The 26,731-nt window shown below is 42.7% G+C and overlaps 1 protein-coding gene across 4 annotated transcripts in view; it reads left to right on the forward strand.

Annotated features, from left to right (window-relative positions):
* Nucleotides 1-21,530: 21,530 nt before the first annotated feature.
* APLP2 (amyloid beta precursor like protein 2) overlaps nucleotides 21,531-26,731 on the forward strand; it is a 62,715-nt gene continuing 57,514 nt past the window's right edge. For all 4 annotated transcript variants that reach the window (XM_019954773.2, XM_019954774.2, XM_019954775.2 and 1 more), the window contains exon 1: nucleotides 21,531-21,758. In XM_019954773.2, coding sequence (XP_019810332.2) covers nucleotides 21,654-21,758 — 105 coding nt within the window. In that variant the 5' untranslated portion in view covers nucleotides 21,531-21,653. The remainder of the gene's footprint in view (nucleotides 21,759-26,731) is intronic.

The following is a 26,731-nucleotide window of genomic DNA, read 5'->3' on the forward strand; positions in this document are numbered from 1 at the left end:
CTCAGGATCTCTTAGGTGCGGCACATGGGATCTATTTCCCTAAACAGGGATTGAACTCGGGCCCCCTGCATTGAGAGAGCAGAGTCTTAGCCACTGGCCCACTAGGAAAGTCCTAAGATTTTTTTCTTAAAATTCTCTCCACTGTTTCTCTGTACCTGGTGCACTGTTATTTAACTTTTCATTACGTTTTTCCTCCCTCTGTACTTTATCATTTGGCTTTTACACAAGTGTGCTCTATGGCTCTTCGAGAATGACTCTATGTACCACTTAAACCTTAAATCATCCCATTTTATTAGGACACCTATAAAACATTTATAATTTCAATGAATAAATGTATGTCCTTTTCAATAATTGCCTTGAGGCATGAGTACAAAATTAAGAACCCTCAGAAAGTTATGCAAAACTATAAAAACCTTCAGCCATTGACAAATGTACTCTTTGGGCATTAAGCCATTTTAAATAATTTTAAAACAGCTTTCACAAAATTCCCTCTTCTGAAGAGGCCAGCTAAAGAAAGATAAATGTTGGTACAAACTCTGCAGGAAGCCACACAAGAGGCTTCTTCAGGGTTGGAGGGGAGAAGAGCTTAGGTAAATGAGTGTCCTCCACGGTGAGGCCTCTGTGGTCTCCTGGTCCCTGTTTTCTAGATGGAATTTGGGACCTGTGAGTAGGTGTGCGCCACCAGATCACAAATTGCCACAGCGCTGCAGAGGGAGAGAGGCAGTCACTAGGGTAACCAAATCTCAAACCACTTAAGTCTTTACAGACATGGTCAACCCTTAAAATTCTCCTTGGAAGCAAATAGGCAACTTGTGCAGACCCTGAGATGATTTTGGTCTCATAATTGGAGGGTTTCAGAGGGAAAGAAGATACATATGATGACTCTTAAATCTGTGAATCTCTCCCTGAACTGCTAGGCAAATATTAGCCCTGTCTGCCGTCACCACTGGCTTATCTTCAGTTCACTAGAGGTTAATCATCACTCCCAGCTCCCTGCTTTGCCTCTCTGCTGTAACAATAATGAACTGGAAGGAGACTCTGAGAGGCCGCCTTGATTTTAATCAACCACAGAGAGTAACTCATTACAAACAACTTCACTGTGCATTGAGTGTATTTTCCAGGGTGATGCTCAGACCCCCTGTGTAAGCAGAATCACATGCTTATGAAAAAGCATGTTCCCTGGCTCCACCTGAGACCCAGTGACTCAGAAGCTTGGGAGAGAGGTGCCAGCAATACATATTCTAATCAACTCTCCTCTATGCTTCTTTAGCGAAAATGTGAGATTCAATGGATGGAAGATGAGAAGGGGTTCTACGTCTTTTTTTTTTTTTTTTTTTATGAAGAAACAAGATGAGTCAGAAACTCAGCTGAATCTCTGAATAAGAACAAAGAAAAATTAGTAATTGAGAAATAACTCTGGATAAAAACAGAGTAGAAGAATTTTAAAGCTACAGATACTCCTAAGGAGTCCAGGGACTGGACTTAACAAGTCCTTGATCATCCTCTATCCCGAATTTTTCAAGCCAGTTCAGTTTCAGATATCCTGTCATGTTGGTGGAGCCCACTGGCCAGTGTTTGCTTCTCTTTATTTCCATTTCTCATTTGTAAAATGAGAAATAGAAATTTCAGTCTTGTATACCACATAATGTTTTTGTAAAGATGGATCCAATGAGATGACATACGTGAACACAATTTGAGAACTATAAAATGCTTTACAAACATTATGAGGTCCAGGGAATAGTGAATTGTATTATTCTTTCATTGACTAATTCTTTGTCGTTTTGGGGGGAAAATCAGATACTAATTCAATCTTCTCTTCTGTGAATTAGGGCCGTGTCTTTGCATCATGAGTGAACTCTATTATGAAACAATCAACTCGTTCATTGTTTGTCTTTGCAATTGAGTTAACATGTGGTAATTTACACTGATTATGGAGCTACAGATAAGAAGCCTTACTTAGAGCTCTTTGCAAATGTAGACACAGTTTAAATTCTCAATGCTCTCACCATTCTTCATTTTGTTTCCTTTCTTCTTTGCCATTCACTTAAAGTTATCTAATTAGTTTTTAAATAAGTAATGCATATGTAAGAATCAAAAATCAAAAGGTGTTAATCTACATTCCCCATCCATCTAATTCCTGCCAATCCTTGTAAGCAATTACTGTCATTGTTTTCTTTTCAATTTTATTGAAGTAGAGTTGATTTACAATATTGCGTTAATTTCCACTGTACAGCAAATTGACTCAGATATAAATTCTTTTTTCCTATTCTTTTCCATTATATTTTATCACAGGATATTGAATACAGTTCCTTGTGCTATATACTAGGACTTTGCTTTTTATCTATCCTGTATATAATAGTTTGCATTTGCTAATCCCCAAACTCTGTGTTCCTGAATTCTCCTGTACACTTCCAAAGATTATTTTATGCATACAAACACAGGTATAAATATATATCATCCCTCCTTTTACTTTTTATCATGATAGCAGCATACTCCACACACTGCTCATACTTCGCTTGTTTCACTTCACAATACATCTTGGAGAGCTTTCCTTAACACAGAATAAAGAGTTTCCTCAATCTTTTTTACAGCTACAGTAAATATCATTGTATAGCTAAGCTGTAATTCATCTATAACCAGTCTCATAATGATAAACTTTTAGGGGGATTCCAATCTTTTGTTATTATAAATAATACTATAGAGAATACAGTTGAACATACATTATTTTTCATTTGTGTGAGTATATCTGAAAGATAAATTCCATATGGCTTCTTTTCTAGCCTCTGAATGTTTTGGTTGAGTTTTTGGAACCATTCCCAAGTTGCACACATCTTCCTTCAATTAGGGAAACCAAAATCGTACACAATACTCCAAGAATAATCTCCCCAGTGCTGAATATAGCAGACTGCTTTTTTTCTCTCTTGTTCTTGCAAATCAGATCTGCCAAAATTGTTAGCCATTTAAAAATGTCCTAACAACTGTTCAAAAAAATAAAGTTTATTAAAAAGAATGACCTAACATTGCTGAAGAATATTAAATATCTAAGCAGTGTAATCTCCAGTTATTTGACCATTTGTCTTCACACATTTTCTTCCCCTTTAGCACATGTTCTTTGTTTTGGTTTCAAACTTAATGAAAGTGTTTGTTAAGGTCAAGGCTGCCCAATACACAAAAATGAAAGTAGTTACAAGCAAGGGGTAGAATGGAAAAATACTGTTTTAACTGTCAAGTGTGTACGGTGGCTAACTGTTCTGATTTAAAATATTTCATCTCTGGGACTTCCCTGGTTAAGAGTCCGAGCTTCCAATGTAGGGGGCCTAGTTTCAATCCCTGGTCAGGGAAAGAAGATGCCACATACTGTGCCACGTGGTTAAAAATAAAATGAAATATTTTATCTCATCTGATCACATACCTTAGCTTTAGAAACGAAAATCACCACACAAACACAGAACATCTTTGGACCAGGTATTTGGTAGCCATAACTGTTGATGCTTCAGTTGTCAGCAACTTGCTTAAGAATTTCCAGTTTCCTTTAATGTTGCTCGCTGCTCAACGGTTCAAAGTAATGTAGCAGGCGGAAATAGCCACTAACTCTAAAGAAGTTTTTGGTTTTGTTTTTCAAATTTTATTTACTTTTGGCTGCCCTGGGTCTTCGTTGCGTTGCACGGGCTTTCTCAAGTTGAGGTGAGCAGGAGCTTTGCTTTGCTGCTTCGCACGGGTTTCTCGTGGCAGTGGCCTCCCTTGCTGTGGAGCGCAGGCTCTAGAGCACGTGCGCTTCAGTAGCTGTGGTTCAGGGGCTAAGACGCTCCCTGGCGTGTGGGATCCTCCCAGACCAGGGATCGAACATGTGTCACCTGCATTGGCAGGTGGATTCTTTACCACTGAACCACCAGGGAAGTCTCTTTAAAGAGGTCTTGAGGTATTACTAAACATACCCAACCCAATTGGCACCACATTCCTTTTTGATAAGAAGTGGAACTTAAATAATTGAAAGCTGTCCAGTGGTTAAGAATCTGCCTTCCCATGCAGGGAATGTGCATTCGATCCCTGGTTTAAGAACTAAGATCCCACACGTGTGAATGTGCTCAGTCACTCAGTTGTGTCTGACTCTTTGCGACCCCATAGGCTATAGCCCTACAGGCTTATCTGTCCATGGAATTTTCTAGGCAAGAATGCCAGAGTGGGTTGCCATTTCCTTCCCCAGGGGATCTTCCCCACCCAGGGATCAAACCTGAGTGATCTTCTAAATTGGTAGGCAGGTTCTTAACCACTCTACCACTTGGGAAGCCAAGATCCTACATGCTTAGGGGCAACTAAGCTGGCACACCACAACTAGAGGGAAGCAAAACATGTGTCATGACAAAACGAAGACCCAGCGCAGCCAAAAGTTAACAATAATAAAGTTTTTAAAAATAAAATAAAGGGGCTTAGTAGGTTGAAGAGCTAAGAGGTCGCAGATAACACATAAAGTAGATAATGGTTGAGAGTTGACTTTGATGTTCATAAATCACCTCTGAACTCAAATTAGAATTGACTTACAGCTGAGTGATAGAAAACAGTGGAATGCAGGATTGAAAACCCCAAATTTCTTTTCATGAGGAAGAATGAGAAAGCCATTCTTCACCTTTTCTCAAGGTAAGAATACTGAGATCAATCTGCACACTTTGTCACTATAAATTCAACTTCATAGACCCTGAAAGCTCCAACTTTAATCGTTCTAGGGCAGCAGCCAAGAGCAAAAAGATGAAAAAAAAATTACAAGAATAACTTCTCTTGCAAGGATAGGTTATTGGCCCATACATCAGTCTTTACTACTTGAAACAGTTACAAAGCTTTTATTTGGCGATGTTCACTCACAAAGCATCAATTCTTCAGCGCTCAGCTTTCTTCACAGTCCAACTTTCACATCCATACATGACCACTGGAAAAACCATAGCCTTGACTAGACAGACCTTTGTTGGCAAAGTAATATCTCTGCTTTTCAATATACTATCTAGGTTGGTCATAACTTTCCTTCCAAGGAGTAAACGTCTTTTAATTTCATGGCTTCAATCACCATCTGCAGTGATTCTGGAGCCCAAAATAATAAAGTCTGACACTGTTTCCACTGTTTCCCCATCTATTTCCCATGAAGTGATGGGACCAGATGCCATGATCTTAGTTTTCTGAATGGTGAGCTTTAAGCCAACTTTTTCACTCTCCACTTTCACTTTCATCAAGAGGCTTTTGAGTTCCTCTTCACTTTCTGCCATAAGGGTGGTGTCATCTGCATATCTGAGGTTATTGATATTTTTCCCGGCAATCTTGATTCCAGCTTGTGTATCTTCTAGCCCAGCGTTTCTCATGATGTACTCTGCATATAAGTTAAATAAGCAGGGTGACAATATACAGCATTGACGTACTCATTTTACTATTTGGAACCAGTCTGTTGTTCCATGTCCAGTTCTAACTGTTGCTTCCTGACCTGCATATAGGTTTTGGACTGATGCTAAAGCTGAAACTCCAATACTTTGGCCACCTCATGTAAAGAGTTGACTCATTGGAAAAGACCCTGATGCTGGGAGGGATTGGGGGCAGGAGGAGAAGGGGACGACAGAGGATGAGATGGCTGGATGGCATCACCGACTCGATGGACATGAGTTTGAGTGAACTACAGGAGTTGGTGATGGACAGGGAGGCCTGGTGTGCTGTGATTCATGGGGTTGCAAAGAGTCGGACACGACTGAGCAACTGAACTGAACTGAACTCACTCTTGTGATGTTTAAGCATCGCATACCCTCACCAGATATGTCAGTTGATATCTTTGCCATATCTGTTTAGCTTACTGCTCTCTTAGCACTTCTGTGTAAATAATTTCTATCAGATCTAAAAGGTTGCATCCATAATCAAAACTCAATCACTCAAGTGACAATTAGGCATTTTTAAAATTACTTGTGTCAAATATTCAAATCTATCTGCCTCTCACAGGCTCTTCCTTTAAGGGCAACCTCTTACTCTTCAGTTTCACTCTTATATTTTTTCTTTTTTGGGTATGCATCTCAAAGGAAAAATTTTCTTCTCACATAACTACAATACCATTGTCACATCTAACAAATTTAACAAAACTTCACAAAGTGAGTCTTTTTTTCTGAACTTTTTATTTTGTTTTGGGGTATGGCCCATTAACAATGCTGTGACAGTTTCAGGTGAACGGTGAAGGGACTCAGCCAGGCATATACATGTTTCCATTCTCCCCCAAGATCCCCTGCCATCCAGGCTGCCACAAAGCATTGAGCAGAGTTCCACGTGCTAGACAGTAGGTCCTTGTTGGTTATCCATTTTGAATATACCGTCCCAAACTCCCTAAGTATCCCTCCCTCAAGGCAACCGTAAGTTTGTTCTCTACGTCTGTGAATCTCTTTGTTTTGAAAGTAAGTACATTTGTATAATTTCTTTTTAGATTCTACGTATAAGGGATGTTATATGATCTCTCCTCTGACTTACTTCACTCAGTGTGAACTCTCTAGATCCATCCATGTTGCTGCAAATGGCAGTATTTCATCCTTTTTAATGGTTGAGTAACAATCCATCATTGTATAGGTGAGTCTTGATTTCATAATATTTTACCATGGAATTCTAATTTAGTGTGTGCATACTAGCCAGCGACAGGCGATACAACCCTGGTTGTCTCAAAAGATCTCTAAAGCTGGTCCTTCCAAGGTGAGCAATAGCTTAGGCCATGAGGATGGGTTACTCACCCCATGGTGCCTTGTCTGGTCTGCAACCCATCTCCCAAAAAGGAGCGAGACCTAGAGAGACCTGCTGGAAACAGCTCAAGTCTTTAGTAGCCTCCATCATGTACATGTACATCATGTATATCCAAGATGTAGCGAGTGATTTAAAAGCTGATTTCAACTGTTTCTGGACTGCTGTATGCAGAATTCTTTTTATCTCAAAATAGTACAGACATCATCAAAAGTCTCTGTAGGGCAGGCCTCCAGGAACTGTTTGGAATGCTGCTGACTGTGCTTTTAAGGAGGTGTGCCAGAAAACGTGATCAGTAACGCTTCTCATAACAAGTCAGTAAAGACAGAGCCACATAAAGGCACCTCTGGAATTTAGATATCAGGTCCCTTTTGAGAATAAAACTACTGAGAGTTATATACTTATTTAATGTAGCCATTTGCAGAAGGAATAGTGCTGTAGGTGAAAACATTGGAATCAACTCATTTCCAATAAATGAAGAGTAAAATATTTGGTGGCATTTCAGGGTATGTGTATGGATCACAACAAACTGTGGAAAATTCCTCAAGAGATGGGAATACCATATCACCTTACATGCTACCTGAGAAATCTGTATGCAGATCAAGAAGCAACAGTTAGAACTGGACATGGAACAACAGACTGGTACCAAATTGGGAAAGGAGTATGTCAAGGCTGTATATCATCACCCTGCTTTTTTAACTTATATGCAGAGTACATCATGTGAAATGCCAGGCTGGGTGAAGTACAAGCTGGAATCAAGATTGCCGGGAGAAACATCAGTAACCTCAGATATGGAGATAACACCACCCTTATGGCAGAAAGCAAAGAACTAAAGAATTTCTTGATGAAAGTGAAAGAAGAGAGTGAAAGAGTTGGCTTAATACTCAACATTCAGAAAGCTAAGATCGTGGCATCCAGTTCCATCACTTCATGGCAAATAGATGGGGAAACAGTGGAAACAATGACAGACTTTATTTTTGGGGCCCCCAAAATCACTGCAGATGGTGACCACAGCCATGAAATTAAAAGATGCTTGCTCCTTGGAAGACAAGCTATGACCAACCTAGACAGCATATTAAAAAGCAGAGATATTACTTTGCCGGCAAAGGTCCATATAGTCAAAGCTGTGTTTTTTCCAGTAGTCATGTATGGATGTGAGAGTTGGACCATAAAGAAAGCTGAGCGCCGAAGAATTAATGCTTTTGAACTGTGGTGTTGAAGAAGACTCTTGAGAGTCCCTTGGACTGCAAGGAGATCAAACCAGTCAATCCTAAAGGAGATCATTCCTGGGTGTTCATTGGAAGGACTGATGCTGAAGCTGAAACTCCAATACTTTGGCCACCTGATGCAAAGAACTCACTCATTGGAAAAGACCCTGGTGCTGGGAAAGATTGAAGGCAGGAGGAGAAGGGACGCCAGAGGATGAGATGGTTGGATGGCATCACTGACTTGATGGACATGAGTTTGAGTAAGCTCTGGAATTTGGTGATGGACAGGGAAGCTTGGCATGCTGCAGTGCATGGGGTAACAAAGAGCTGGACATGACTGAGTGACTGAACTGAACTGAATGTACATATATATATATATTTATATGTATATTCTTTTTCATATTCTTTTTCATTATGGGTTATCTTGAAAATAGTTCCCTGTCCTCTACAGTAGAACCTTGCCATTTATCCATCCTGTATATCATAGTTTCAATCTGTTAATCCCAAACTCCTGCGCCTTCCCTCTCCCACCCCCCTCCCCCTTGACAACCACATGTTTATTCTCTATGTCTGTGAGTCTGTTTCTGTTTCGAAGACAGGTTCGTCTGCGTCATATTTTAGATTCCACATGTAAGTGATATCATATAGTATTTGTAAAAGACTACATATTCTATGATTCCATCTATTATAATACAGGAAATATCTAGAAAAGACAAATCTACAGATACCAAGTGAAGCAATGGTTGCCTGAGGCTGGGAGGAGGTGGAGGACAGGAAACAGGGAATGACTGCTGATAAGTACAGTAAGGGATTCTTCTGGGTGCAATGAAAGTGAAAGTGAAGTCGCTCAGTCGTGTCCGACTCGTTGCGACCCTGTGGTCTGTAGCCCACCAGGCTCCTCCGTCCATGGGATTCTCCAGGCAAGAATACTGGAGTGGGTTGCCATTTCCTTCTCCAGGGGAATCTTCCCTACCCAGGGATCGAACCCTGGTCTCCCGCATTGCAAGCAGATGCTTTAACCTCTGAGCCACCAGGGAAGCTCCAGGTGCAATGAAAATGCTCTAAAATTGATTATCGTAACAGTTGCGCGATTCTGTGACTATTCTAAGAACCATTCAATTGTGCACCTTAAAAGGGTGGATTCTATGATGTGTGAACTACATCTCAAAGCTTTTATATAAAAAACAGGACAAAACAAAAACAAACAAAAAACCAGAAATAGACAGTGGGGTCGCATAAACTCCCTCTTACCCTGTGAGCCTCTGCCAGAGAAGCTGGCCAGGCTCACTCCCAGGCCTTTCCTAATTGAAACAACAAGCAAACATCGTCAGTATAAGAGAAAGAAAAGAACACTGTACATAGCTTGTTCCACATGTTGCCTTCAACTCAAAGGTTTCCAGGTGATTTAAAGCTGAGGGGTTTCATAGACTGCTTCATCAACATCTATTCAATGATGCACAGAATAACCCATAGAGAATCAAAATAATGATCCTGGAAGGACAGTTGGGAAGAAGGAAAGGTCAAATTTGTAGCTGACTTGGCAGAAAGATCCAACCTAAACTCAATGTTGAGAAATGAAGTAACTGACATTGTCTATATCCTACCCAGTATACTTCCCCCAATTCTCCCTTCATATTTGATTTTCATTCCATTATCACCCCTCCCCCATCTCCCTCTGCCCCCGGTTCCTGGGAGGTGCCCATTGACTTCAGACGTCCAGCAGGGGACTTGTGTGGTGGTCCAGTGGTTGGGACTTCACCTTCTAGTGCAGGGGGTGCCAGTTCGGTCCCTGGTCAGGGAACTAGGATCCCACATTTCTCACAGCGAAATAAAAGAACCCCCCAAACATAAAAAAAACAGAAGCAACATTGTAACAAATTCGATAAAGACTTCAGAAAAAAAATCTGCTGTGTGTGTGCTTAGTCATGTCTGACTCTCTGCAGGCCCATGAACTGTATATAGCCTGCCAGGCTCCTCTGTCCATGGAATTTTCCAGGGAAGAATACTGGAGTGGGTTACCATTTTCTACTCCAAGGGATCTTACCAACCCAGGGATTGAACCCACGTCTCTTGCATCGCCTTCATTGGCAGGTGGATTCTTTATCACTGGCACCAAGATACTCAGCACATCTTATGCTGCCCTCCTTCCCACCTTACACTTCCAGTTTTTAAGTCAGGAGTGGGTATGTGACCTAAGTTGTCCAACCAGAGAAACTCACGACTCTCATTTGGAAGCCTGGGTCAGAAGGTGTCTTTCTCCTGGACAATTTCCGAGAGTATGTAGGACAGGATCCAAAATGGTCGTGGATGCCTCACTGTTAGCCTGCGGATGAAGTTGCCAGATGAGGAGGACCAGGACAATCAGAGATGTGAGCCTCAGTTCTGACTGGAACCATGCCCTCTCTCCACATTTTCACCTCTAGATTTTTCCAGTTACATAAGCCTTAATTTAAACCATGTTGAGTAGACATTTCTATTATTTACAGCTGGAAACACAAAATTGAGATAATTCTAATAAATTCTTAACTAACATCTAAACTTAATATTTTTTAAGACGTTTAGAACAATGACTGGCAGGTAGTAAGTGCTATGTGTTATAGTTATTATTATTGAAAGTGTTAAAGTACAGAAATGGTAGGGACCTAACAGAAGCAGAAGACGTTAAGAAGAGGTGGCAAGAATACAGAGAAGAACCGTACAAAAAAGATCTTCACAACCAAGATAATCACGATGGTATGATCACTCACCTAGAGCCAGACATCCTGGCGTGTGAAGTCAAGTGGACCTTAGAAAGCATCACTACGAACAAAGCTAGTGGAGGTGATGGAATTCCAGTTGAGCTATTTCAAATCCTGAAAGATGATGCTATGCAAGTGCTGCACTCAATATGCCAGCAAATTTGGAAAACTCAGCAGTGGCCACAGGACTGGAAAAGGTCAGTTTTCATTCCAATCCCAAAGAAAGGCCATGCCAAGAATGCTCAAACTACCGCACCATTGCACTCATCTCACACGCTAGTAAAATAATGCTCCAAATTCTCCAAGCCAGGCTTCAGCAATATGTGAACCGTGAACTTCCTGATGTTCAAGCTGGTTTTAGAAAAGGCAGAGGAACCAGAGATCAAATTGCCAACATCTGCTGGATCATGGAAAAAGCAAGAGAGTTCCAGAAAAACATCTATTTCTGCTTTATTGACTATGCCAAAGCCTTTGACTGTATGGATCACAATAAACAGTGGAAAATTCTGAAAGAGATGGGAATACCAGACCACCTGACCTGCTTCTTGAGAAACCTATATGCAGGGCAGGAAGCAACAATTAGAACTGGACATAGAACAACAGACTGGTTCCAAATAGGAAAAGGAGTATGTCAAGGCTGTATATTGTCACCCTGCTTATTTAACTTATATGCAGAGTACATCATGAGAAACACTGGGCTGGAAGAAGCACAAGCTGGAATCAAGATTGCTGGGACAAATATCAATAACTTCAGATATGCAGATGACACCACCCTTATGGCAGAAAGTGAAGAGGAACTAAAGAGCCTCTTGATGAAAGTGAAAGAGGAGAGTGAAGTTGGCTTAAAGCTCAACATTCAGAAAACTAAGATCATGGCATCTGGTCCCCATCGCTACATGGGAAATAGATGGGGAAACAGTGGAAACAGTGTCAGACTTTATTTTTTTGAGCTCCAAAATCACTGCAGATGGTGACTGCAGCCATGAAATTAAAAGACGCTTACTCCTTGGAAGAAAAGTTATGACCAACCTAGATAGCATATTGAAAAGCAGAGACATTACTTTGCCAACAAAGGTCCGTCTAGTCAAGGCTATGGTTTTTCCAGTGGTCATGTATGGATGTGAGAGTTGGACTGTGAAGAAAGCTGAGCGCCGAAGAATTGATGCTTTTGAACTGTGGTGTTGGAGAAGACTCTTGAGAGTCCCTTGGACTGCAAGGAGATCCAACCAGTCCATTCTGAAGGAGATCAGCCCTGGGATTTCTTTGGAAGGAATGATGCTAAAGCTGAAATTCCAGTACTTTGGCTACCTCACGCAAAGAGTTGACTCATTGGAAAAGACTCTGATGCTGGGAGGGATTGTGGGCAGGAGGAAGAGGGGACAACAGAGGATGAGATGGCTGGATGGCATCACCGACTCGATGGACGTGAGTTTGAGTGAACTCCGGGAGATGGTGATTGACAGAGAGGCCTGGCGTGCTGCGATTCATGGGGTCGCAATGAGTCAGACACGACTGAGCGACTGAACTGAATATTATAAAACAAAGAAAATAATAATGACTAATCTATCTACTTAACAAAGCATTATTAATAAGACAATGGAAAACAAAAGAGAAGGGCATCATTCCTTTCAGCATTGTAAAAGTAATTATAGAGTGTTATCTATCCATATAGAACATTCAAAAAACACAGAAGTATGTTGAGAAGATTTAAAAAATCATTTATAATCTCACTCCCTAGAAAAAAATATTTTGGTTTATTTTCTTCCAGTCTATTTTAAATATAAAATTGAAATCATTCCATATACACAACTTTTGTATTCTCTGCCTTTAAAACCTTTACCTTGTTTCATAAGCATTTTCCCATCCTTTATTCTCATTTTGTATTATTTTCCTAGGATGGAGTCCTAGAAATGAAATAAATGGGACTTGCAGTGGGACTCTTTTGAACTTGAAGTGAGATAATGGATACGAGAGACATTTGAAAATTGAAAAGCACCATACAGATACGAGCTACTATGGTAATATCATTATCTCTTCCCCTAAGCTTGCTCTTCCTCCTGCATTCTGTTTTGCTGAATTTCAGGAGCATGGTAACCACCACCATAAACAGCCAGCCGCATTTACCTACTGTGTTTTATCAAGAACTTATCATGTACTATGCACTGAGCTAAACACATAAACTCTTTATCCTTTATGCTATTTAGTCTTTGTAAGATTCTTGCTGAAAAGGTGAAAGTATCCTGTTTTGCCAAGAAAGTTCTCAACTTTGATGGAATTACATCATTTAAGCCCACACAACCAGAAATTATAGAGCAGGTATTCGAACCTTAAAGTTCATCTGGATCTAAAGTCCCTGCTTTAACCGCTTGTTCTCTGCTATGAGGTCCTGCCTTTTCCCCAGTTGGCATTTCTTTTGTATTCCCCAGTCACTGAGTGGGGCACTTTCTGACCCGTGTCACTCTCCTCTGCACTTCTTTCTTTTCCTTTGTAAAGTTTTGTTAAATTTGTTACAACATTGCTTCTGTTTTATATTTCGGTGTTTTTGCCACAAGACATGTGGGATCTTAGATCCCTGGCCAGGTATCAAACCCACACCCCTTGCGCTGGAAGGCAAAATCTGAACCACTGGACCCCCAGGGAAGTCCCTCTTCTCTGCAGTTCTACATCTTCTAGCTTAGTTCAGCCTCTCATTGCATCTTCCCTGGATGATTTCAACAGCCTCCTGGTCTGATGCATCCGTCATCTGTCCTCCTGCGGACAGAGAGATTTTTCTAAAGTGCAAATCTGACCATTATTTAATGCTTCCCCAGATCTGTCAAGATAAGGTTCAAAATCTTTAGTGAAGATCCTTATTTTTCATGATCCCACTTTTCCTGTTGCTCGCATGTGGGTCATGCCTTTTCACGTTTCCCTGTCCATACCCAGACCAGTGCCTTGGCTAGCCGTAGCTGCCTTCTTTGTCCAGGTGACGCCTGTCTTTTCAAACTCGGTAAAAACTCTTCCCATTATTACCATTTACCATTCTCGGTAAAAACGTTTCCCATAAAAACCTTTCCTGTGCTATCATCACACTTTTTCACATTGAACAAACAACCTTTATTTTTTAAGCAAATTGAGAACAAGAAGTATATCTTATTTCACTTTATATCCCAACTAAAGTATATGGTGTGGTGCAGGTGCTAAATAAAAATGTCTTCCAAATGAATTTTTATGTAACTTTCCTCAGCAGGAAATGTCAGGGCTTGCTTATTAATGAAATGTACACTGTCCATAAAAACATTATGCTCTACGTAGCATGTGAAGTATTGTGCTTGGTTTTGAAATTTACATTTTTATTATTTATTTAGACTGTGCTGGGTTGCGGTATGTGGGATCTAGTTCCCTGACCAGGCATGGAACCCAGGCCCCCTGCACTGGGAGCTCGGAGTCTTAGCCACTGGACCACTAGAGAAGTCCCTGGAGTCTAGGTTTTTAGAGGCTGATTAATAAATTGAAATTTATAAACAGGTGTAAAGAAGGAAAGAAGGTCTGATTAACAATGTTGCATGTAAAATGGTTACAGAAATGAATCTGTGTACATGAAGAAAAAGATTTCAATAATGGGGAGGGGAGGGCAAGATGGGATATAACAGTCATCTTCACATAAATAATGAAGATGACCTTGATAAAGACAAAATTTCTTTTTTTTTTCTTCAAAATTTCTAATCATAGAACTCTGAGCTTCTCCATACTACCATGATGGCTATTATAAAAAGGACCTCTGTACAGGGTAGAAAGATGCCCCAAATATCAACACATTCAAACTATGACTTGGGACTTCTCAAGCTGAGTAATTTCACATCCACATTTCTGAAAAGCAAGTCCCATGTAGAAATCACCAACAATAAGAACTTTTAGTGTAAGCAGTTCTCAGCACTGAGGTTTTTATCATCATTTTATATTTTCCATACTGAAAGCAGGGGAAATCATTTTAAAAAGCACCGAACAAGAACGCTGGAAAATGTGGTGTCATTATGGACAGCTGAGAAAATAGCCGTTGCACAGAGGCAGAACAGCCCAGGTACAAGGAGGGAATGGGATGTGTCCTTTCAAATGAAGAATCAGGGACAACAAATAAAGGAAAGTAAACAGACAGAGCCACATGCAATAACAACTCCTCCAAAAGTGATTTGCAGCCAGAGGCAGATTTTCTGCAGAGCTAACTAATCTCCAGGACCATTCTCTTGCCCTGGTCTCCTCCAAGACCTCAGTAGGGACTGTTAAGATTTCACGTTTGTTTGTACAATGACACCCAAGATTCACAACTTGTTTGCTTCAAGCCTATCAACCAGTTTACCAGCTAAACAAAACGTAGGCTATACATATCGTGTGTTTAAAGTTATTTTTCAAGCACTGTATTTCAGCCACACCTACACATCCAGATGGTAATCAGTTAAATCAATATTATCATTGAAAACAAAAGATATTTGCATGAAAACTCCAGTGCCAGATTCTTTCTTCTGTCTAGACCCTGCTCTGGCGTGATCGAATTTGGGTACCTTGTATTGATTTTTAAGTACTTGATATAATATCAAATCCTATTTTAATTTAGACGAGTAGGAAGAGAGGCTTTATACATGAAAATATTAAAATATAGATATTTTCATGTATAAAGCCTGAAGCTGAAACTCTTGCACACTCAGTTGCTCAGTTGTGTCCGACTCTTTGTGAACCCTGGACTGTAGCCCTCCAGGCTCCTCTCTCTGTCCATGGGATTCTCCGGGCAAGAATACTGGAATGGGTTGCCATTTCCTTCTCCAGGGGATCTTTCTGACCCAGGAGTTGAGCCCATGTCTCTTGCATTGGCAGGTGGATTCTTTACCACTGAGCCTGGGAAGCCCAAAGCTGAAACTCACATAAAATTAAACCTTTCTGCTTCTTACAGAGGGTCCCTGTGAGAAGTGATCCAAGCTGTTCAACATCAGTGGCAAAGGGAACACAGAAGCCTTCCAAGCAGGAGAGAAATATAAGAGACCTAGGAAACTTTCTAATTTCTCTTTGTATGTGTGTGTGTAAAGAAGTACTTACTGATTTATTTGACTGCCAGGTCTTAGTTGCAGCATGTGGGATCTAGTTCCCTGACCAGGGATCGAACCCAGGCTTCCTGCATTGGAAGCGCAGAGTCTTAGTCACTCAACCACAGGGAAGTCCCTCTAATTTCTCTTGAGTTACGTTTTTGTAGAGTGGCTTCTCCGCAAATAAAAGAGATTTCTATGGCTCCTCAGGATCTTTTAGGTAACCTGACCAACCATCTTATATTTCCTGTTTATTATAATAACGTACTTCAATGAAGTGAAATACTCACATATTCTTTTTTAAAAATATCTATTTTCATTTATTCATTTATGCACCAGGTCTTAGTTTCAGCATACAAGATATTTCAGTTGCTGCATGTGGGATCTAGTCCCCTAACCAGGGATTGAACCTGCATTGGAAGCAGAGTCCTGGCCACTGTGCTAGGGCTAGGGACCACCAGGGAAGTCCCACTCACATATTCTTACATGACTTGGGTTTTTTCAATGCCATGTCTTTGCTTGCATTGTTCCTTCCATGCTTTTTGTGCTCTCCTGCACATCCTTTGTATATTACAGGAAGTCTCAGATATAAGCTCTTCTATGATATCTTTGCCTGATGTCCTCAGCCAGATGTAACCAGCTTCTTCCTCCAATTTATTCCTTAAAGAACACAGACAGCTCTCTTGGGCTATTTACGACTTTGCACTTAGTGCTATCCTTATGCATCCACAGGTTTTGTCCTCTCTGCTAGATTGTAAAGCTCATTTAGTTGTGTTCCCTCCACAAATATTTTTTGAATGTCTATTAAGTACAAGCACTATGTGGAGGTACAGAAATGAACCAAACCTGACTCCTCCCTTCATGATGTAATAAAAGAGAGAACAAAGAAAAACAAATGATTGGTGTTAATTTACAAACAGTGTGTCAGAGGTACGTGCAGAATGTTTTGGGGAACACAGAGGAGGTGTGTCAGCTCAGCCTTGGGGGAGAGCAGGAAACGTCTGTGAGCAGGTTCTAGTGGAAGCGAGTTGGCCATGGATGGACGGGTGGGTTTGGGGGTCAGAGGATGCATTCTGAGTATGGCTTATTTATTTATTTATAAAATTTTAAAAAGGAACAACAGTTTTCTTTAATATTTATTTTTATTTATTTGGCTGTGCCAAGTCTTCGTTTCGGCGTGCAGGATTTTCTAGTTGTGGCACGTGGAATATTTAGTTGCAGCATGTGGAATCTAGTTGCCTGGCCAGGTATCAAACCTGGAGCCCCCTGCATTGGGAGCAAGGAGTCTTAGCCACTGGACCACCAGGGAAATTCCTAGGTATTATATATTTAAAGGCTACCAGTTACAGGCCAAGGCCAAGCTTACAACCAGTTCATATTTATGGCCCACACTGCAATGTCCAAGTTAAACCAAGGCCATTCGACTATAAAGTATTCACCATCCTATTTTGTGATGAGAAAAAGTGATGTAGTGAGTTGTTAAAATTTACATTGCACCCGTCTTTGAAATTGTACAATTATGACCATTCTTAGTTTTTATTGTTGTTCAATGTTCTTTAATGAAACAGTGCTGATAACATATTAGTTCAGTCGCTCAGTCGTGTCCGACTCTTTGCGACCCCATGAACTGCAGCACGCCAGGCCTCCCTGTCCATCACCAACTCCCGGAGTTTACCCAAACCCATGTCCATTGAGTCGGTGATGCCATCCAGCCATCTCATCCTCTGTCGTCCCCTTCTCCTCCTGCCTTTGATCTTTCCCAGCATCAGGGTCTTTTCAAATGAGTCAGCTCTTCGCATCAGGTGGCCAAAGTATTGGAGCTTCAGCTTCAACATCAGTTCTTCCAATGAACACCCAGGACTGGTCTCTTTTAGGAAGGACTGGCTGGATCTCCTTGCAGTCCAAGGGACTCTTAAGAGTCTTCTCCAATACCACAGTTCAAAAGCATCAATTCTTCAATCATGTCTTAATGTTTTATTTAGAAAACTAAAACACTGGCAATTGTAAATAGTTGATTTACAATGTTGTGCCAGTTTCTGCTGTACAGCAAAGTGATTCCGTTATATGTATATATATATATATATTTTTATATTCTTTTCCATTATGGTTTATCATAGGGTATTGAATATACCCTGTGCTATACAGTAGGACCTTGTTTATCCATTCTATATATAATAGTTTGCATCCACTAATCCCAAACTCCTAATCCACCTCTCCCCCACCCCTGGCAACCAAAAATCTGTTCTCCATATCTGAAAACACTGGTAAGTTTAAATGCTACTCCAATTTTAAAAATTTTGTTTTACTGATCCATGATGTTCAAGAATCAAGCTCTCAAACGTATTAGTGGATTAGAATTCCCTGGAGAGCTTTAAAAAATATTTTGAATCCCTTATGTCACTTTAGCCTTAGTGATTTAAAATTTCTGAGGTAGGAGCTCAGGAATTTGTCTTTTAATAAAACTTCGTTGATTTTTTGAAAAGCATCCTGATCTGGGAGCAACTGCTCTAGCTGGATTTGCCTCACCTGAAAATGTGTCAAACGGATGAGTGGGCAATACTCATAAAAGGATACATTTAGGGACATAAACCACTTTTTTTCCCCCCAAAATGAAATGCACACAACTTAAGTGTTCATGAAAGATAACTCTTTTAGAAGGAAGTCTGATTCTTAAGAAGAGAGGAGAAATAGAACGGTATGTTCTGCCTTTTCCTTTTGTTAACAAACGGTAATGAAGTGACAACATAGTGCTCTTCAAATGTCTTGGTCACTGACATGAGCATATTTAGGGTGAAAAATTATCATTTGAAAATTGCAAGACTAGGTATGCTTCCATGAGAGTCAGTTAAGGGAGAGTAACATTTTGAAGTCAAGAACATTGATGAACAGGGCAACAAAGTTTTATTTATGATCCTTCAGTGACCTGAAAATGCAAATAAACTTCTTTCAGGACCTAATTTTATTTTATTTATTTATTAAAATAAATTAAAGGGTTTATTTATTTTTTTCACGTGGGATACCAATTTCCTGACCAGGGATGGAACCCACATCCCCTGCATTGAAAGCATGGAGTCTTAACCACTAGAACACCAGGGAAGTCCCCAGGATCTAACTAATTTTAGATAAACACCCCACCCCAGGTCATTTTTCTACAAATCCTTCTATCCCATGATATTAAAGCTCATCCTTGAATACACAGTCCCGAAAGCATGAATAATGGGGCCACTACTTTGAACTCAGGGAATTTCACTTGCTTTTCCCTTAGTATTTAGAGTCAGAGAAATTTAGACATCTCTGAGATGAGTCCCTAATTTTGTGGGCAAGGAAACAGCTCAGAGGGTCTGTAGAATTCACCCAAGGCTCCAAAGTAGAATTAGGTCTTTCACAGTCACTTGATACTGTTTTCGAGCATATTTTCACAGAAATTTTTATTTCATGCTTTTCACTATTGTACATTCATTTTTCATTGAATCACACAAATTGGTGAATTAGGACAGGTTCTTAATATTCCCACTTGACAGAGAAGGAAAGACAGTCGCATGATGAACGGTTTGTCCATAGTTACAGGGCTGCACCAGTCCACTCTGGCTGCCAGAACAAAATATCACAGACTGGGTGGCTAAACAGCAGGAATTTCTTTCTCACAGTTGTGGAGGCTGTGAAGTCCAAGAGCGTGATGCTGGCCAGCTTGGCTTTCTGGTGATGAGGGCTCTCTTCCTGGCCTTCTCACTGTGCCCTCACATGTTGGGGGTGGGGGTGGGGGTAGGTGGGTGAGCATGGAACAAGCTCTCTGTTCTCTTCTTAGAAGGGCACTAATCCCCTCTTCAGGGCTTCCCCGGCAGCTCAGATGGTAAAGAATCTGTCTGCAATACAGAAGACCAGAGTTTGCTCTCTGGGTGGGGAAGATGCCCTGGAAAAGGGAATGACAACACACTCCAGTATTCTTGCCTGGAGAATCCCATGGACAAGAATTCTGCGGGGTTACAGTCCATGGGGTCACAAAGAGTCAGACAGGACTGAGTGACAAACACTTCCACTTTCAATCCCCTCTTGAGGGCTGCTCATGACCTCATCTAACCCTAATTACCTCCCAAAGGCTCCATCTCCAAACACCATCATTTTGGGGGTCAAGGCCTCAGCAGGCATGAATGTTGGAGAGGATACACTTCAGTCCATAGCAACAGCTGAAGGCTGAACTAGGGCCAGAATCCCGCAGAAGGGATTTCCATGATGCTGCACAAACATGAGCCCGTGTGTCCAGGATGAGGGGACCTGCACTGTGACCTACCTATGTCTTGTCAGTGGCAGGAGAGCTTCGGAAAGAACCAGAGGAGCAAGTGGGCTTTCCTGGTGGCTCAGAGGGTAAAGAACCCGCCTGCCAGGGTCCATCCCCGGGTTGTGAAGATCCCCTGGGGGAGGAAATGGCTACCCACTCCAGTCTTCTTGCCTGGAGAATCCCATGGACAGAGAAGCCTGGGGGGCTACAGTCCATGGGTGGCAAAGAGACACAAACAACAAAGGGTAGCAAGTGTCATAGTAGGGAACAGGGCTCTGGGGATTCGGAAGCAGAGGCGAGCAGACGAAGAGAAAGATGTTTACAACACGTAACCGGAGCGAGGACAGTGCAGGCATGGAGAGGACACTGGAATGGAAAGGTGCAGGCTGTCTTTGGGGAATGGGGCAGAGCCTGTTCAAGTCCAGGACCGGGCGCGTCCTGCAGTGGGGCTGCAAAGTCCGGCCTTCTCCTGGTTGGACACTGTCTCTTCGCTTCTACCGTCTGTTTCCTGGGGGTAGAGACCCTGCTCTCTATGTATTTGGAAACGAGCAAGGACGCTGCAGAGGGTGGTCCATAAACCTCACGGCTGCAGAGAGGAAACAAAGCCGGCAGCGCCCCAGCACCGCGAGGCCGTGCCCGCTGTGAACCGAGTAGTACGGCGTCTCCCAGCTGGAGTGGAAGCTCTGCGGGGCATGCAGGCAGAGAGAAGCAGGTCTCTTGCTAGCGATCGTCAACCGAACAAGAAAGAAAAACGATCTTTTCCTGAAACACACGAGGAAGGCCTGGACCTGGGCTCTGAGGTCAACGTGGTCCTCGCACCGCTGGTCTCCGGTGGGAGGGAGCTATCCCGGGCTCTAGTGGCCGCCGGCAAGGAGTAGGAAGGCTGAGGCCTAAGGACCAGCGGTCGAGAGCTTGCAAACAGCGACTCGGGGCGGGCGGCGGGCTGGGACCGGGCGCGCCCTGCGGGGGTTGGGGCGGAGGAACGCAGCCTCTTGCAGCCCTTCTTCTGCCCAGGAGGACGGCCTTCTGCAAACCTGCCTGGACTCGGAACAATTCATCCTGTTTTTCCTTTAAAAAAAATAAATAAAAATCCTGTTTTTCATAAAATCATTGTCAGAACCCCGAAGAGGGCGGTACCCGAAGGAATCTGGAAAACAGCCCGCAGGGGCGGGCAGCGGGGCGTGTCTGGTGTCGGGCGGCTGCAGGAGAACAGAAGGGCGCAGTGCGGGCAGATAACCAGGAGGGTGCTGGCGGCCCAAGCGCACCCCGCCGGGGCCCCCCCAACCCCGCACACACCCCCGCGTCCCGGAGCAGCCGGGGCCCGGCGGGGCGGGGCGTCAGCACCTGGGGGCGGGACCGGGCGGGGTGCGCGACTGGAGCGGAGGGAGGGGTGGGCTCTTCCGCCCCCTGATTGGGTCTGGGCTGAACGAGGGGCGGTGTCTTGCGGAGATTCTGCGGGTCGGCATTGGGCGCCAAAGATGGAGGGTGTGGTTTTGTGAAGTCAGTTCCGGTCGGTGTAAAACCCTAGGGGCGGCGGCGAACAAGCTTCAGATGCTTCTGGGTCGCGGTGGGAACGCTCCGGAGTCCGTTTGTGTGAGCTTGAGAGCCGAGCGCTAGAGCGACCCGGCAAGGGATGGCGGCCACCGGGACCGCGGCCACCGCGGCCACGGGCAAACTCCTGGTCTTGCTGCTGCTCGGGCTCACAGCTCCCGCCGCGGCTCTGGCCGGCTACATTGAGGTGGGGACCGGGCGAGCGCCCGAGCCCTTTCTCCTGCGCCCGCGGGGGAGCGCGGCCTGCGGGCGGGCGGGCCGCGGGGTCCGGGCCGGGAGGGGGTCGCGGCGCGCTGGGTGGTGGGGGTGGTCCGGCGCTGCGGCGGGTCTGGAGCGCCTCCCCCGCCCGCCCCGGCTTGGCGCAGTGCTTGGCGCTGGAGGTCGGGCTGTCTCCGCCGCCGCAGAGGCCAAATGAAAGGCATCGGGGTTGCGGGGGGCAGCGGGCCGCCTCGGCCGCCCCAGCCTCCATCCCGCCCGCGGCGCGGCCACATCCTCTGCGGACCCTGCGAAGCCCAGACTCCCACTCCGCCGTCCCCCGGGATCGCGCGAGCCTCTGCCGTGCTCCCTGCAGCCCGGGACCCGGTGCGGCTGGGCTCGCTCCGGGGTCGGCCTTGCCGACCCGGCCCCCCGTGGGTCGCCTGGGCTTCCCACCCGGGAGCGGTGGATGCGGCCTTTGTTGGCGAGTGGGCCGGGCCGCGGGGATGCGGGCGCCCGGACAGAGCCTTCCGGACGGCACGGGAGCGGGTGCGCTCCCCGCAGCGGGTGCGCCCTCTGCTTCCTGTGCGCCTCCCGCTCTGGATCCCGGCTCTGGCGTCGGACCTTCGGGAGGGATTGTTAAATACAATCCGGTTGCCTGAATCTGATGAACCAGGGGAAACCCTTCTCCGCTGTCGGCGTTGCTCCCTTTTGTGGTGGGTTTCAGCGAGCAGGGACAGTACCCGTGAATACGTTGTAAAAACTCTGGTTGAAGCGTACTTTTTCGGCGTAAGTAGTTTCCCCGCACCTGGCGACCTTGCGAACACACACGTCTGTGCCGGGCGGTGGTCCGGTGCTTGCGTGCCCGGAAGGTTCGCTGGGGTCAGGGGGTCCTGCCTTGTGGCCTGGGCCTGGCCGCTTGTAGAAACCTTTCTGTCCACGAGGGAGACGTGGAACTTTATTTTTACTTGGCATCTCGAAATAGTGCTTGAACTGTCGGACTGGAATGTGTGTTTCTGGTGTAGTTTATTTCCCCCTCTTCGCTCTTTTGCAAATTACAATGGCTTTTTGCGGAGTTGGCTAATTTCAGAGAGAAGTGAGACTGGATTTGATTACACAGGCATTGACTGAAGAGTTTCTAATAAAAACCCACAGAACGTGTTTTTCTGCAGAAAGTGGAAATATTTCCACGATTAGAAACAGTCGGCTCTAGAACAAACCTCCGGTGAACAGCTTAAAACGTCCTATTCATCCTGCTTAAAGCTTTGATTCTTCAGGGGCGGGGGGCGGGGTGGTAGTGGAGGAAGTTTCAAGTAGAAATAGTTAATGCTTATGTAAGCATACTTCTAGATTAGGATTCTTTTCGTTTCCACGCAGTGTTCAGAATTATGTCTGTGATCCACGATATGGTGTCGCAGGGAAGCACGCTAGATGAGTGGGGTGGGAGGGAAAGGAAAAAGCTTTTGTTTGGAACACAGAATTTAACTCTTGGGGCAGGATGTCACAAACCATTGTTCACATGCTTTTGCCTCACTTCCCAGAGGTATGAGTAACTTCAGGCACTAGTGAATTCACATTCAAGGGTTCATCAGTTTTAAAGAATATCTTCCTTTCAGGTCTAAACAGGCACTTGTATGCCTGCAGAGAAAGAGCAGTGAACAATACCAGAATTAGCTGTTGTGGATTAAGTTTGGTTATTATCCACATCATTGTTCAATCGGAAAGTCCGACTAGACAGAAAGTGGGAATTAGACATTTCCCTAAAATGGTGTTTGAATGCGGTTTTAGGAAAACTTCTCATCTTTGGAGCTGTATTTTTGCCCACCCTTACTAAATTATCTTTCGGATGGTTTTTTCTTTGTCCAAAAGGCAGAATTTCCTTCATACATATATAATTTGACTTTATTTACTTCCAGGCAAAGGGCCGCCTGAGCCTTGGCTTAGATGAGAATGGCCGAAATCAGGATTCTCTTTGAGATGGTCCTTACTGAGATTAGCCAAAGGGATTCTAGCCAAATCCCTGATCGGATTGCTTGGCACAGAATTATTGATTGGCAAATCTTGAGTGTTGCCTGGTGTTGACTGAATTAATCTCATACACCTGTTTAAAAGGAAAGAAAAAGAATCTCTGTATTCAGGGTCACTTCCTCTGTTAAATCCGAGACAAGTTCATTTGAGGGCCTGCTCCCTTATGGTATTCGTGCTGAAATCCTGCACTCTGTACAGTTTGGACACTGAGAGCTCTAGTTCGTTCCACCACATTTTAAAATGAGTGGGCCCTTTGGTAGCCAATATTCAGGAAACTCATAGTATGACATCTGAGGCAGAAGATCAGTGCTGGTATTTAAGTGATGGTAGAGGCAATGTCTGATTATGACCTGGACAAATACCAATGCCTCTGATAGAAGCATCAGCTTTTATTTTATCATAACTGTGTTAAAATCCTTTGATAAATGTGATGTGCCAAGTTTTGGCAAATCCTCCTTTGATGAGGTTTGTTTTCATCATCAAAAGCTGGGTTGTCCCACAGGGTAGCCACTTGCAGTGGTGGCTATAATGATTGAGGAATGAATTTTCCATTTTATTTAATTTTAGCTAATTTACATTTAAAAACAAAACTCAGTTCAGTGATTGGAAACAACTTTTTATATGAGTCTATTTTTTAAACTACATTTTATGAATGTAAATGCAAGTCAGATATTTCCTGTGAAATTTAGCATGTGAATTGAGATCTGTAGGTGCTAAATGCACTCCATATTTTGAAGACTTACTATGAACAACCTTGTAAAATAACTGATTTGTAATTTTCATATTGATTGCATTGGAGTGATATTTTACACATTGGCTAAGTAAATTATATTAAAATTAGTCTCACCTGTTTCAAATATAACATATATGACTCATATTTCTCCTGGGTGGTGCTAATTTAATTTATTTTTTAAAGTTGGTGCTGTATGAGTGTTTTTATTAGCACAGTTTTTAAATGTTATGTTTTCCCACAATAAAGCCTTGCTTAAAGTTGGTCCAGTATGATCTTAACAGTTTTGAGTATTTTTTTTCTGTTCACTTTTTTCAATTACAATTTTTACTTAGAAATAATTTCAGGCTCACAAAAAATTGCAAAAATTGTATGAACAACTCATACCCTCTACCCAGATCCGTCAGTTTAACATTCCCCCTGTTCAGCATTTGTCTTGTCACTCATTGTGTAATTATGTATTTTTTGCAAACAAGCAAAGGGGGCAAATTGCATACATCTTACCCCTCTACCCCTGAAAACTTGCAAGTGTATTTCCTAAGAACCTGAGAACCAAGGACTGTGTCCTGCCTAACCCGTTTGGTTATCAGCTTAAAGAAATTTAACTTTGATACAATACTTTGATCAGATCTACTCTCTGTATTCCATTTTGCCAGTAGAACCAATAATGGCCTTCAGAGAATTTGAAAACTTTTTTTTTTTTAAGTTAAAGAGCTTTAGAATTCTTGGTAGCAGTACGTGAAGGGTTAATTATTTTTCCAAATATAAAATAATATCTTAAACTTACCTGATATTGTTTTGACTCTAGGAAATAAAAACTTAAAAACCTTACAGGATTCCTCAATTATATTACTCTTATTAATTCTTGGGCTTTTGCATTTTCTATTTAAAATTACAAGAAAAATTACATAGGGAGTGCGTATTCATTGTAGAAATTTTAAATTCATTTGAAGAATAAGATGAAAAATAACCTGAGATCTTTGTGTTGTCCATGGAAATTTCGCTGTGAATATGTTGGTGGTGTCTAGCCTCCTCTGGCTACCAGGTACACATTTTATCAAAGTGACAGAGAGCTTATTGAAGCTGGTATCTAACAATTAGTATTTTGAATTGTCCTAAAGAAGTACTGAAAGAAAATAGTTTTCTGTGTGATTAAAAAGGGATAAATTTTTGAACAGTGATTGTAGAGTCTGTGGAGGGAGGCCATTTGAGAGTTGGAAATCGCCCATAATCCAATTCTCATGAGTTGTTTTTTTAGTGAGGTAAACTAGATTACCTTGACTCTTAATTAAATTTAGTCTAGTGCACCTTGATTTATGGTGTAAGATGGAAAGTGAACGAAATAGAAATGAGTTCCAGTTCTCTGTATCAAGTACAGCTAATAACTGCTTTTTGCCGAGAGACATTTTCTTACATAAGCATCATGGAAGCTTTTCATGGAATCTTTTGCAACATAACTAATCTGTTTTTAAAATACAACTCTTCATTTGTTAACCATCCCGCTAATGTTTGTTGAACACTGTTACCAGGTTCCGTGTTAGAGGCTAAACAGTGCAGTAATAAAACCAGATATGCCTCATGCCTTTTCCTCTGCAGAGCGCACTTGCCTGTGACTTTCAGGCCCCACCCCCAGAGATTTCTCCTTGAGGACTTCTGGGAATCTCATTGTCACGGGCTCCCCAGGGGGTTTCTCCTGCGCAGGTAGAGAAAAACAAACTGCAGCAAACAAAAAGCCAACAGAACTCATGTGGGTACAGCATCTTACATAAGTTCCCAAAAGTCTGGTAAAGTAGGTCTTCTCATCCACACCTGAAAAACGGAGTCAGGAGAGGGCAGCAAGGCCAGGCTGAGAACTGGTCTGTCTTATTGAGTTGTTGCTCCTTCTATATCCGGGTGTTTCATGACATTTCTATTTGGGTTGCAGATTTCTTTCTTTCTTTCTTTTTTTTTTTTTCCACTCTTGTTTACCTATTTTCTCTACCATCAGGAAATCTGATATGAATATTTTCTTTAAAAGAAACTAATTTCACAGATACTGTATCATGAATCCACGTATTGCCAAACTGCTAACAGTGGTTTTCTTTGAAGGTTGTAATTAAAGGAGACCTTGCCGTTTTACATTTTCCATGGATTTAAAAAAAAAAATCGAATGCTTTTTTGTATGTGCAAGTTCTCTCTTTTTTACAATAGTAAGCTTGTCTTGTCTT

Source organism: Bos indicus, chromosome 29, assembly GCF_029378745.1.
Source record: "Bos indicus isolate NIAB-ARS_2022 breed Sahiwal x Tharparkar chromosome 29, NIAB-ARS_B.indTharparkar_mat_pri_1.0, whole genome shotgun sequence".
In the NCBI taxonomy this organism is placed as follows: Eukaryota; Metazoa; Chordata; class Mammalia; order Artiodactyla; family Bovidae; genus Bos; species Bos indicus.